The sequence below is a fragment of the Elephas maximus genome, chromosome 19 (genome assembly GCF_024166365.1).
Source record: "Elephas maximus indicus isolate mEleMax1 chromosome 19, mEleMax1 primary haplotype, whole genome shotgun sequence".
Classification (NCBI taxonomy): Eukaryota; Metazoa; Chordata; class Mammalia; order Proboscidea; family Elephantidae; genus Elephas; species Elephas maximus.
In genome coordinates this window covers 10,141,724-10,154,927 of record NC_064837.1, presented here as the reverse complement: position 1 = coordinate 10,154,927, position 13,204 = coordinate 10,141,724, and the positions used below count along the sequence as shown (strand labels likewise).

The 13,204-nt window shown below is 41.2% G+C and overlaps 1 protein-coding gene across 3 annotated transcripts in view; it reads right to left on the bottom strand.

The window, feature by feature from the left end:
- Positions 1 to 7,383: 7,383 nt before the first annotated feature.
- LOC126063259 (myosin-8) overlaps positions 7,384 to 13,204 on the bottom strand; it is a 28,690-nt gene continuing 22,869 nt past the window's right edge. For all 3 annotated transcript variants that reach the window (XM_049861509.1, XM_049861511.1, XM_049861510.1), the window contains exons 32-38: positions 12,402 to 12,710; positions 11,181 to 11,384; positions 9,808 to 9,933; positions 9,546 to 9,716; positions 9,248 to 9,352; positions 8,539 to 8,634; positions 7,384 to 7,533 (exon numbers count right to left, since the gene is read on the bottom strand). In XM_049861509.1, coding sequence (XP_049717466.1) covers positions 7,384 to 7,533; positions 8,539 to 8,634; positions 9,248 to 9,352; positions 9,546 to 9,716; positions 9,808 to 9,933; positions 11,181 to 11,384; positions 12,402 to 12,710 — 1,161 coding nt within the window. The remainder of the gene's footprint in view (positions 7,534 to 8,538; positions 8,635 to 9,247; positions 9,353 to 9,545; positions 9,717 to 9,807; positions 9,934 to 11,180; positions 11,385 to 12,401; positions 12,711 to 13,204) is intronic.

The window sequence follows — 13,204 nt, the reverse complement described above, 5'->3', positions numbered from 1 at the left end:
TGGTTCCTGTGATCCCTTAGTCCTTTGGACTAATATTTTCCTTGTATCTTTTGTTTTCTTCATTCTCCTTTGTTCTGGATGGATTGGGATCAATGGATGTATCTTAGATGGCTGGACACAAGTGTTTAAGACCCCAGATGCTACTCTCCCAAGTAGATGTAGAACATTTTCTTTATGGACTGTTTTCTTTGTGAACAATTTATGCCATGTCCCCTGAGACCATGATCCCCACCTCTGAGCCCCGGTACCTGGGTCCCTCAAGATGTTTGGATGCATCTAGGAAGGTTCTATGATTGTGGCCACTTTGTGCTCATGCTGTACATTCAGATATGTATGTAAAAATATCCACAGCCTAACCTATATATGTCTGTGTTCATACTCCTATACACCCTTGTTCCCCTATTCAGCATATGTATCTGCTTGTACGTTATTATTTGTTTTTAGTGTTGTTGTAGGATTGTATATGCTGTAGTATTTACAGTGGTTGCCTCTTTTTTTTTCTGCCTTGTGTTTCTCTAAGGGTCTTCCTTTGCCTTGGTCAAGTTGTGCTGACTTCCCCTATGTTGTGTGTTGTCTTTCCCTTCACCAAAGTTAACACTTGCCTACTATCTAGTGATTTCCCATCCCTAACCTTCCTGTCCTTGTAACCATCAAAGATTGTTTCATTCTGTGTGTAAACCTTTTCTTGAGTTTTTATAGTAGTGGTCCCATGCAATATTTGTCCCTTTGTGATAGACTTATTTCACTCAGCGTAATGTCCTCCGGGTTCATCCATGTTGTGAGATGTTTCTAGGATTCATCATTGTTCTTTATTGCTGTGTAGTATTCCATTGTCTGTATGAACCATAATTTGTTTATCCATTGATCTGTTGATGGGCATTTGGACTGTTTCTATCTTTTTGCTATTGTGAATAATGCTGCAACGAACATGGGTGTGCATATGTCAATTCATGTGACAGATCTTATTTGTCTAGGATATATTTCTAGAAGTGGCATAGCTAGATCATATGATATTTCTAGCTTTTTAAGGAAATGCTGTATCATTTTCCATAGTGGTTGTACCAGTTTACATTCCCACCAGCAGTGTATGAGAGTTTCAATCTTCCTATAACCTGGCCAGCATTTATTGTTTTCTGAATTTTTGAGCAGTGCCATTCTTGCAGGGGTCTCACGGTTTTGATTGGCATCTCTAACCCTGGTGGTGTAGTGATTAAGTGCTATGGCTGCTAACCAAAAGGTTAGCAGTTTGAATCCACCAGGCACTCCTTGGAAACTCTATGGGGCAGTTCTACTCTGCCCTATAGGGTTGCTATGAGTCTGTATCGACTTGATGGCAGCAGGTTTTTTGGTTTTGACTGGCTAATGATCGCAAGCATTTTTTCATGTATTTGTTGGCTTCCTGAATATCCTCTTCGGTGAAGTGTCTGTTCATGTCCTTTACCCATTTTGTGATTGGGTTGCTTGTCTTTTTATTTTCGAGTTGTTCAAGTTTTCTATGCATTTTAGAGATTAAACCTTTATCAGATGTGTCGTTGCCAAAGATGTTTTTCCCAGCCTGTAAGTTCTCTTTTTACTGTCTTGTAAAACTCTTTTGATGAGTATAAGTATTTAATTTTTAGGAGGTCCCAGCTAGTTTATCTTCTGGAGTTTGTGCATTTTTACTTATGCTTGATATTCAATTTATGCCATAAATTCGGGTGCCTAGTGTTGTCCCAGAAACCCTGGTGGCATAGTGGTTAAGTGCTACGGCTGCTAACCAAAGAATCAGCAGCTCAAATCCACCAGGCGTTCCTTGGAAACTCTGTGGGGCAATTCTACTCTATCCTAAAGGGTTGCAGTGAGTCGGAATTGACTCAATGGCACTGGGTTTGGTTTTGGTTTTTAGTGTTGTCCCTACATTTTTTCCTGAACTTTATAGTTTTAGGTTTTACATTTAGGTCTCTGACCCATTTTGAGTTAGTTTTTGTGTATGGAGTGAGGTATGGATCCTGTTTCATTTTTCTGCAAATGAATATGCAGTTTTGCTAGCAGCATTTCTTGATGAGACTGTCTCTTCCCCATTTAATGGACTTCAATCCTTCATTGAAATTTAGGTGTCCCGTGTGTGGATGGATTTATTTCTGGGTTCTCAGTTCTGTTCCATTGGTCTGTGTGTCTGCCATTGTACCAGTACCAGGCTGTTTTTTTTTTTTTTAATTTAAATCCACCTTAATTAAAAATAAAGAACATATTATGTAGCAACAGAACTTTGTTTCTTTCTTTTGAAGAGGAGGTGGGAGTCCATGAATCAGATGAAGAGAGTGTGAAAGTGTGAAGATCACTGCTTTAAAGGACCAGGAGGAGCGAATAATATTGAAGTTGCATGTAACTGATGATACATATGATCTAGGCATTTGCCTTTAAAAGCTGCCTATCTAAAATGAGTGCTCCTGTTTCCTCAGTGAACATTTTGTTTTCTGTGTTTCCCTTGGAGCTGCCCCTCAGCATGAAGACCCCTTAATGGAACAGCATCTTGTGTCCAATTTAAGGTCTTACAGTCATGATTAATTGGCAGATAATAACCTCAAAAAAGGGCAAGAGGCTAGTTCTTAATCATAAATTAGAGGGCTTATGGTAAGAATATGGATGCAGAGAGGAGAGTTGGAAATCTTGTTGGAAAGGAGGTAGCCAGGCCCTCCTAGTGCATTGACGAATACCTTGGTTTCTTTTGCCCATTTAACTGCCTGCCCCAGGCTTTTTCTTTCCCCTCTTGTGGGGCAGGGTGCTGTGTCAGTGCTGTGTGAGACAGACATGGGAGACTGGACTTTGGAGACTGGGACTTGTTCACCTTTACTTCACTAGCCTGGTGGTTAGCTCTGTCCCTCTTTCTCAGCTTTATCTCCACATTATCATTTGATACTATTCTGAAAGGCTTGACACAGTCTGGTAGCATCATGTTTTTTCATTTTTTTTGTCATTAAAATGCTCTTCTCTTCTCTGTTGATCTTGTATTTTGTAATACTTCTTCAGATCCAGTCAAGGATTATCACCCTGGGAGGCCTTTTGTGACCACCGGACTCCTCTCCTGAGGAGTTGATCTGTTCTGTTCCTTTGCCATATGTAGCTTAATCATGCTCAAGTATGTCTGTACTGAAATAAGAGATGGGACTGTGCTTTGTACATGTATCCTCAGCGTGGTTCCTGGTATACCATTTGTTGTGGTTAGTTGCCATCGAGTTGATGCCAACTCATGGAAACCTTATGTATAACAGAACATAACGTTGCCCAGTTCTGTGCTATCTTCATGATCTTTGACATGTTGTTGTGGCTACTGTCAATTCATCTCATTGAGGGTTTCCCTTGTTTTCACTGACCCTCTTCTTTACCAAGCTGTTTTGAGTACTGTAGCTGTAGGGTAGGTTCTGAGATGGGATAGTGTGAGGCCTCCTACTTTGTTCTTCTTTTTCAGTAATGTTTTATTTACCGGGGGCTCTTTCCTTTCCATGTAAAGTTGGTGATTAAAGAATGTTGCTGGAATTTGGATCGAGATTGCATTTTATCTGTAGATTGCTTTAGGTAGTATTGACATTTTCACAATGTTAAGTCCTCGTATCCATGAGCATAGTATATTTTCCATTTATGAACTCTCTTTTGCTTTCTTGCAGTTGTGTTTTGTAGTTTTCTTTATATAAGTCTTTTACATCATAGTTTTGTTTATTCCTAAATATTTTATCTTTTGGGGGGCTATTGTAAATGGTATTCTTTTCTTGATTTCCTTTTTGACATTCTTTTTGTTAACGTATAAGAATCCAGCTGATTTTTGTATGTTGACGTTGTATCCTGGCAGTTTGCTGAATCCTTCTATTAGTTTCAGTGGCTTTATTATGCATTCTCTGGGATTTTCTATGTATAGGATTATAATGTCTGCGAACAGGGATAATTTTACTTCTTACTTACCAATTTGAATGCTCTTTATTTCCCTTTCTTGTTTTACTGCTTTAGCTAGGATTTCCAATACAATGTTGAATAAGAGGGATGATAAAGGGCATCCTTGTCTGGTTCTTGTTCTTAGGGGGAATGCTTTCACTCTTTCTCCACTGAGAATAATGTTGGCTATTGGTTTTGTGTATATGCCCTTAATTATGTTGAGGAATTTCCTTTCTATCCTATTTTGGTGAGAGTTTTTATTGGAATGGGTGTTAGACCTTATCAAATGACTTTTCTGCATCTATTGAGATGATCATGTGATTCTTTTCCTTTATTTTATTTATGCGGTGTTTTATATCGATTGATTTTCTAATGTTGAACCATCCTTGCATACCTGGTATGAATTCCACTTGGTCATGATGTACTATTTTTTTGATAGGCTGTTGGATTCTAATGTTCTAATGGCTAGAATTTTGTTGAGAATTTTTGCGTCAGTGTTCATGAGGGATATTGGTTTATAATTTTCTTTTTTAGTGGTGTCTTTGCCTGGCGTTGGTGTCAGGGTTATGCTGGCTTCAAAATGAATTTGGGAGTATCCCTTCCTTTTCTGTGTTCTGGAATAGTTTGAATAGTATTGGTGTCAGCTCGTATCTGAATGTTTGGTGGAATTCTCCAGTGACACCATCCAGGCCAGGGCTGTTTTTTGTTATTGGTAGTTTGTTTTTATGACCACTTCAATTTCTTCTTTTTGTTTTGGGTCTGTTCAGATTTTCTAACTCAGTTTGTGTTAGTTTAGGTAGGTATTGTGTTTCTAGGAATTTCCTCTAGGTTTCCAAATTTGTTGGAGTATAAGCTTTCATAGTATTCTGTTGTGATTCTTTTTATTTCAATTAGTTTTGTTATGATGTCACTCATCTCATCTCATTTGGATTATTTGCATCTTCTTTTTTTTCTTTCGTCGATTTGGCCAGCAGTTTGTCGATTTTATTGATCCTTTCAAAGAACCAGAGAAGCTTTAAATTTTCATGAAGTCCAATTATAAATTGTTTCTTTTATGGCTTTAAGAAATCTTTGCCTAACCAAGGTCACAAAGATTTTCTGTTTATGTTACTTCTACAAATTTATGTTATTTGATTTTCTCTTTGATTCAGAGCTTTGTTGAGGAAATGTTTTGAAAAATTTTTTTGTTTTGAAGTTTTGTTATTTAGGTAGACAATGTGAGATTTTGGTCTGTACAGTTTATACCATAAAAGATTGAAGCTGATGGCAGTAGGGTAGGTCGAGGAGGGTAGATGCTAGAAGGTGGAAGGGGAACATGAGTACATAAAGTACAATCTTTGTCTAGATTGCATTTTTGTTCTACTACCTCACTTTTTTCTGGAGGCCAATCTCAGCAGGTCATGCCACACCAAACCTGTCTTATCCTTCTTGCTTCTTTCATAAGTTATTTCTCTGCTCTCTTTCTCTCTCTTGCACACACACACACACCCCGTATCCAGTCCACCAGAAAATCCTGTGAACATGAGCATTACACTTCACAGTGCATCCAGAATCCAGCCATTTGTCGTCACCTCCCAATGTCAGTTCTCTGGCCTAAGCCATTGTCACATTTTATTTTTTTATTTTGCAATAGACTTCTAACTGGGTCCCTGGGTGGCACAAATGCAGCCTAAAGGTTGGTGTCTCAAACCCACCCAGTGGTGATATGGAAGAAAGGCCTGCCAATCTAATCTGCTTTTGTGAAGATTACCACCAAGAAAACCCTATGGAACAATTATACTCTGTAAAGCATGGTAGAGTTGCCACGACTTAGAATTGACTTCACGATGGTGGGTTTGATATTTGGTTAGTCTTCTAACTAGTCTCCTAGTTTCTACCTGTCATGGATAGAATAATGTCCCCCCCCCAAATTGTATCAGTTGGGCTGGGCCATGATTCCTGGTATTGTGTGATTTTCCTACGTGTTGTAAATTCTGCCTCTATGATGTTAATGAGAGAGGATAGGTGGCAGTTGTGTTAGTGAGGCAGGACTCAACCTACAGGATTGGATTGTGTTTTGAGGCAATCTCTTGAGATATAAAAGAAGCAAGCAGAGAGACAGGGGGACCTCATACCAGCAAGAATGCAGCACTAGGAGCAGAGTGTGTCCTTTGGACCCGGGGTCCCTGCGCCTGAGAAGCTCTTAGGAAGATTGAGGACGAGGACATTCCTCCAGAGCCGACAGAGAGAGAAAGTGTTCCCCTGGAGCTGACACCCTGAATTTGGACTTTTAGCCTACTTTTTACTGTGAGGAAATAAATTTCTCTTTATTAAAGCCATCCACTTGTGGTATTTCTGTTATAGCAGCACTAGATGACTAAGACACTACCTTTGTTTCCTTACATTCTGTTTTCAACATAGCATCAGAGTGATTCTTTTAAAATTCATATTAATGCCACCCCTCTGCTCAAAACCCTCTAAAGCTTTCCCATCTCACTCTGAGTAAAAGCAAGTGTTCTTAGAGTGGTCCTTGGGTCCTACATGATGTGACCTCTCATTTCCTCTCTTATGTTGTACCTGTCAAAAAGCCTTGGTGGTGCACTGGTTAAGCACTTGGCTGCTAACTGAAAGGTCAATGGTTTGAAGCCACCAGCCGCTTTGTGGGAGAAAGATGTGGCAGTCTGATTCTGTAAAGATAACAGCATTGGAAACTCTGCAGGACAGTGCTACTCTGTCCGGTAGGGGCACTATGAGTCAGAATCAACTTGATGGCCACAGGTGTGGTTTGTTGTAACTGTCTGTCTTGCTCAGTCCATGCTGGCCTCTTCTCTGCCCCTGTGCCTTTGCCCCTGCAGGACAGGTGTGGTGTGGTGTAACATTCTGAGCTCCTGCTGCCTGGAAATGTTCTGCCCTCATGTATTCACTTGGCCCCCTCTTTTTCCCTTCAGGTCTCTGCTCAAATGTCTTATTAGAAAGGTATTCCCTGGCTGCTTTCTATAAAATAGTAACTGCCTCTGTCCTAGTTTTTGGTTTTCCATTAGAACTTATCATGTGACACATTACATAGTTATTTATTTCTCAGTTGCCTTTCTCTCCTTATAGAATATAAACTCCCAGGGGGCAGGGACTATGTTTTGTTCACCTTATACCCACCGAACTTAGAATAGTGTCTGGCACATAGTGGATGCTTCATAACCATTTGTAGAGTGGATAAACAAATGGGTCCTGTCTAGGGCGGAGAGAGAAAGGGATGCTGGGTGGTGGTGGAGGTATAAATCCTGAATGCTCTACAAAGCCAGTAATAACAAGGTGAGAACTGAATTTAGAGTAATTTTGCAAATTAAAAAAAAAAAAAAAAAACTCTGGTTTATTTTATAAATTTACCATTGTTTTTGTTTATTTGACAGTAAGAGAAAAATAAACGTAACAAAGCAAGTGACCAGAAGTAGCCCATTTTGTGCATTTCTTCAGCCACTTGTCAGTGTTAGGCAGGTGTGTTTATTCTGCACTGATTTTTGTGTGAACCTCCCGGCTCTTCACCCGCAGCTTGTTGACCTGGGACTCGGCAATGTCAGCCCGCTCCTCGGCCTCCTCCAGCTCGTGCTGGAGCTTGCGGAATTTAGCAAGATTAGCATTGGATTGTTCCTCCTGAGAACAGAGATAACACTGTGAGAAGAAGACTTTGTGGTTCTCATTGTGATTGTCACCAGACAGGATGATTTCCTCAAATCAAGTACTTCATCTTATTGTCTGTTTGTCATATCTGACTTCAAATCTGGACAGAACTTGTAACTTAATTACTTTTTTTACTTTAATGAATGAAAGAAGAAACCGTTTTGAAATGGAGGGGACAACCTTATTAAGTCAAACCCATATATTTGTGAAATCCGTTCATGATGTATGGACTAGGTGGAAAGGAGGAAGAGACCTGTGTGCCCTTATGGACTTTAGCAAGGAAATGTAAGGTCAAGTTATAACTTACAGGAAATCTCTCTTTAAAAATTTTTTTTGTCATATATTTTTACTCTGGTATATAGAGTAAGGGAAAAGTGGGTGCTGGGAAGAAAGTCTGCTCTATCGGTTTGAGTTATTGCCATTTGTGTCTTTTTCTTTCTTTCCTTCCTACCAACTCACTACCTACCACGAGGTGTCTGAAAGACTAGGGGGACAACTAGAAAAAAGTGTCTCTGGAGAATCTTCCAACACGTCCTTACAGTAGCTACAACAAATGCAGAGAAAGCCTCTGCTGGTGGTGCTGCTAGTGGGCGAAGGAGTCAGTGGGGTAAAGGGATGTTTGGAGTTTGAGAACGCTTGATTTTGGGCATTTCTAGAGGGGCAGGAATATTTGTCGTGTTGGTAATTAGACGTTCTACTGTATATTTTTTGTAGCTATCAAGTAAAGTGGGTTATTTGGAACTTTCTTTTCCCTTCCCCCCAACCGTTACAAGTTATTTAATAATAAAAAGACCTTCTTTTGAGGTCTTATTCTGTAATTAGGACTTGGGGATAAGTTCATACTCATAAAAGCATCCCCCTTAAAATACGAGTGGTGTATTCTTACTGTCTCCTTCTTTCTCATTGACACATTCTTTTAATATAGTTTTTACCCCCAAAGAAATTTGCGTCTTTACTCAAAGGCTTAAAGATACTCACAGCCTCCTCAGCTTGTCTCTTGTACGATTTCACCTTTGCCTGCAGTTTGTCGACCAAGTCCTGCAGCCTGAGAACATTCTTGCGATCTTCCTCAGACTGAAAGTTTCAAAACATGATCTGCATTCAACCCAAAGAAATGAGCCTACCACAGGTGGTAAAATAAATCACTTTGGTATGATGGCTGGTGGGCCTGGAGTAAACCTGGCCAGCTCTGAGGCTTCCCTCATAGTATTAACAGCAGCTAGTCTTGGGAGTCAGGGCTGACTTGACAGTGGCTAACAGCACCTCTTGTGAAATGCCTACTGTGTGCCAGGCAGTGTATTAGGGAATTACGTACATCCTCTCTAATCCTTACCTCCCTACGCTGGAAGGTGGATGCCGTTATCCCTATGCTACAGATGAGAAAACTAAGGTGGAGGGCGTTGAGTAATTTACCCAAGTTCATAAAGCAAGAGAGGCCAAACTAGGACTAATATCTAGTCTATCTGACTTTAAAACCCATGTTCTTTTCTCTCTTATGCCATTTCCTAAAGGCGTCCCTGATCTTCCTAGCTCAGTATAGGTCTGTGAGAAGCAACTGTGTCATGTGCCCCTTATGTACACCAAGTTAATGTGTATCTGTTTGTGAGTGCCACATAAGTAGTCACCAGGTTTTCAGTTTCCTTCTGGGCAGGAAGTATGGATATTCTAGAAAGCTCTTCCACCTTACCTGGTAGGTGAGTTCCTTCACTCTTCTTTCGTATTTCCGTACACCTTTAACAGCCTCAGCGTTACGTTTCTGTTCATTTTCAACCTCTCCTTCAAGTTCACGTACCTGCAGCCAAAACCGAAACAAAACAGCTTATACAGTCAGTCTTGGGGATATTAATTAGCCCAGGACCTACTGAAGGTATTGAGTGGATAACCCCAGCCCCAGGACAAGGGTAGGAGTCAACATGTAGCAGGAGTGAAGGGTAAAGGGAGTGAATTTCTTCCCTTCCAAGATTCAGAGGGATTGAGATACCCACCTTGGCCTCCAGTTTCTGGATCTGCTTCTTGCCTCCCTTGAGGGCCAGCTGCTCAGCCTCATCCAGACGGTGCTGCAGGTCCTTCACCGTCTGCTCCAGGTTCTTCTTCATCCGCTCCAGGTGGGCGCTGGTGTCCTGCTCCTTCTTCAGCTCCTCTGCCATCATGGCTGCCTAATTAGCAAATTAAACCAAGGAAGTAATGAAACCTGGTAATGGCAGGTAGTGCACACGTATCAGAAAGACAAATGCCCCTCTTGCTCACGTCAGTGATGGCCTTCTTGGCCTTCTCTTCTGCATTACGGGATTCTTGAATTACTTCTTCCACTTCACTCTGGAGCTGTGAAACATCATTTTCCAATTTCTTCTTGGTGTTGATCAGGCTGGTGTTCTGTTAAAATAGGCAGTGGAAATGACAAGATTTGCAATTTGTCCTCTTGGGATTTCACAGATGTCTCATGTGTTGGCTTTTGCAAGTGCCTTGATGACAACATTTTACTAAACTTTAAATATTTGCTCAGTACAAAATACTAATCATTTACAAGGTTGTAACCAACTCCCCTAGGAGTCCTCGTGGAGCAGTGGTGAAGCACTTGACTGCTAACTGAAAGGTCAATGGTTCGGACCCACCAGCTGCTTCATGAGAGAAAGATGTGGCAGTCTGCTTCTGTAAATATTTACAGCCTTGGAAATCCTTTGGGGGCAATTCTGCTCTGTCCTGTAGGGTCACTATGATTTGGAATTGACTAGATGGCAGTGGGTTTTTTTTTTTTTAACCTCCCCCCTGCCCCAATGTCCATCTGATTTATACATAAGGACTTCTGAGGTTTAAGAATGTTTATATTTGTGGAAATTCATTAATTACTTTTTTAATTCTATTTCAGCCAGACATCACTAGTATCCTAGGTGTAAAATGTTGGAAATATCAGAAGAGGTTCTTTTTATAAGTGTCTGGCATTTGGAGTTCCTCATCTAGTAGAAGTCTATTTTCTGTGAACTTTCTTTCATGTTTTCTTCCTTGAAAATCCTCAACCGAATACTCATTTTCTTAAAATTTCAACCCATTGGGTCTCAAAGGGAAGCAATATTTCCTCAGTGGGCATTTGGAAACATTTTGGGGTGGATATTTTTGGTTGTCAGGATGACTAGGGGATGCTACTAATACGCCTGTGCGTGCCTGGGATGCTAAATATCCTGCAAGGTCCAGGGACGGTGGACACAAGGAGAGCTGGCCTGTGGAAAGTGCCGAAGTGCCCCTACTGAGAGGCACTGCGTGAAGCATGATGTGACGCCTTCTTTTCAGACCCCGGAATCAGTAGGTATCTTTTACTCAGGCTTAGTCTACATCCTGGTGGTCAAGATAATCTAAAGAGCCAAACCTAATTTTTAAATGAACAAGTAACATTCAACGCTCCCCCCCCCCCTTTTTTTTTGGTAGAAAATGTGAAAAAGACAAATAGGCAGATAGAAAAGTCACCTATAATCCTATCCCCAAACACCTGCGGTTAATGTTTTAGAGCATATCCCTCCTCCTTTTTTACATACACAGACACGTTTACAAAAGCAGGGCACTTCTGTATTGCAGTTAGGATTTCCCACCCGACAGGACACAGGCACTTGTTGGACGTGAGGTCCCACCTGGGTGTGCAGCAGCTGCACGCGCTCACTGGTGTCCAGGAGCTCCTGCTCTGCGGTCTTTCTGCTCCTCTCTGTCTGCTCCAGAGAGGCCCGCAGCTCCTCCACCTCGGCCTGCAGCAGGTTGCCCCGGCGCTCCACGATCGCCAGCTGCTCCTTAAGGTCCTCCTGGCCCTGGAGAGCATCGTCCAGGTGGAGCTGGGTTTCCTGTTAAGGGAAAGAAACATATGCCTTAGGTACTGTGATGTGAACATCCCAGGAGATGAATTGAGAGAGTGTGCTGGTGCCACAAACAGGAATGATCTGCCTGTCATTTAGATGAGAATGGTGCTGTTGCAAGCTTAGGGTGAAAAAGAGAGTTGTCAGGAGATAATGGATCCCCTTCCTGTTTCTGCCAGTAACTGGTTATATCCTCATGTGCGTGTCACTGATGTCTGTCATTTATGGAGCATTTTCCATGTGCTGTACCAAAAAAACCAAACCCGTTGCCGTCGAGTTGATTCCAACTCATAGCGACCTCATAGGACAGAGTAGAACTGCCCTAGGGTTTCCAAGGAGCGCCTGGTGGATTAGAACTGCTGACCTTTTGGTTAGCAGCTGAGTGTTTAACCAGTGTGCCACCAGGGCTCCTTCTGTATGCTCTACCAAGTATCAAATACTGTTACCTCATTTGATCCTCCAGTAACCCTGTGAAGTGGGTAGTTTCATTCTTATAGAAGAGGAAACTGAGGCTCTGAAAGGTTAAATAACTTGTCCAAAGTCAGGCAGCTAATAAGCTGCAAAACTGGGACTTAGCCTCAGGCCTGTCTTGATGCCCAAGTCTGTGCGCTTTCTTTCAAATCATACCTTAATATCTGTGCTTCTGTTTTTTCTACATAAAATTTCTTTAAATGTACTATGTTCTTTGTATATTTAACTCGCCATACTATTTTAAAAAAAAAAAGAAGAGTTGCTGTTGTGTCGATTCTGATTCACAGCCACCCTACAGGACAGAATAGAACTGCCCCATAGGGTTTCCAAGGAGCACCTGGTGGATTTTGAACTGCTGAACTTTTGGTTAGCAGCTGTAGCGCTTAACCACTGTGCTACCAGGGCTCCATGCTATTAGCTGTGTCATTTGTTTAGAGAAAAAAATGGATGATTTAACAAACGGGTGTAGTTTTGGGGAATGGAAGACAGGCAGCTTTCCAGATTTATCTAAGAGGCCAGTGTGAACCCACTTGCCTTGAGGCTGCCTTGGGCGTTCCTATAGTTCCTCAGGCTCTCAGCAGCCAGGCGGTTAGCGTGGTTCAGCTGGATTTCCATTTCATTCAGATCTCCCTCCATCTTCTTCTTGACTCTCAGGGCGTCATTCCTGCTCCTGACCTCAGCATCCAGTGTGCTCTGCATTGTCTCCACCACTCGAATGTGGTTTCTCTTGAGCTGCTCAATTTCCTCGTCTTTCTCGGCAATTTTCCTATCGATTTCCGACTTGACTTGGTTCAACTCAAGCTGGATACGCAGGATCTTCCCCTCTTCGTGTTCCAGGGAAGCCTTAACAAAACAGTGAGCAGTTAATAATAGAAATAACTTGAATATTTGGAATATGTTTCCTTGTGAGCCAAATTCTTATTAATATCAGTTTGTCTCATTTTGCAAAGTAGATACAATAGTTCCAGGAGCCTGCTAGGTAAATCAGTCTTTTGTTTATTCAGTCACAGATTATACAGGGCAGCTCTGTAATGAAAGTGCTTTGTCAAAGTTAAAGTGCTATACAAATAGCATTAGAACAAAAATTATATTATTGAACCTAGATGTAGTAAATATGAACTCTTGATCTGTTTTACACATTAAAATGCTTATGTGTGATATATTTATTCCTGGTATAGAAACTCTCAGTTTTAAAACATATGTATTTTTTACTGATCACACAATATATGTTCCTTGTAGAATGTGGGGACAATACATAAAAACAGAAGAAAAAACCTACCCACTGTCCTTCCACTCAGAGATAACTATCTTAATGTGGTCCATATATTTTTACATTA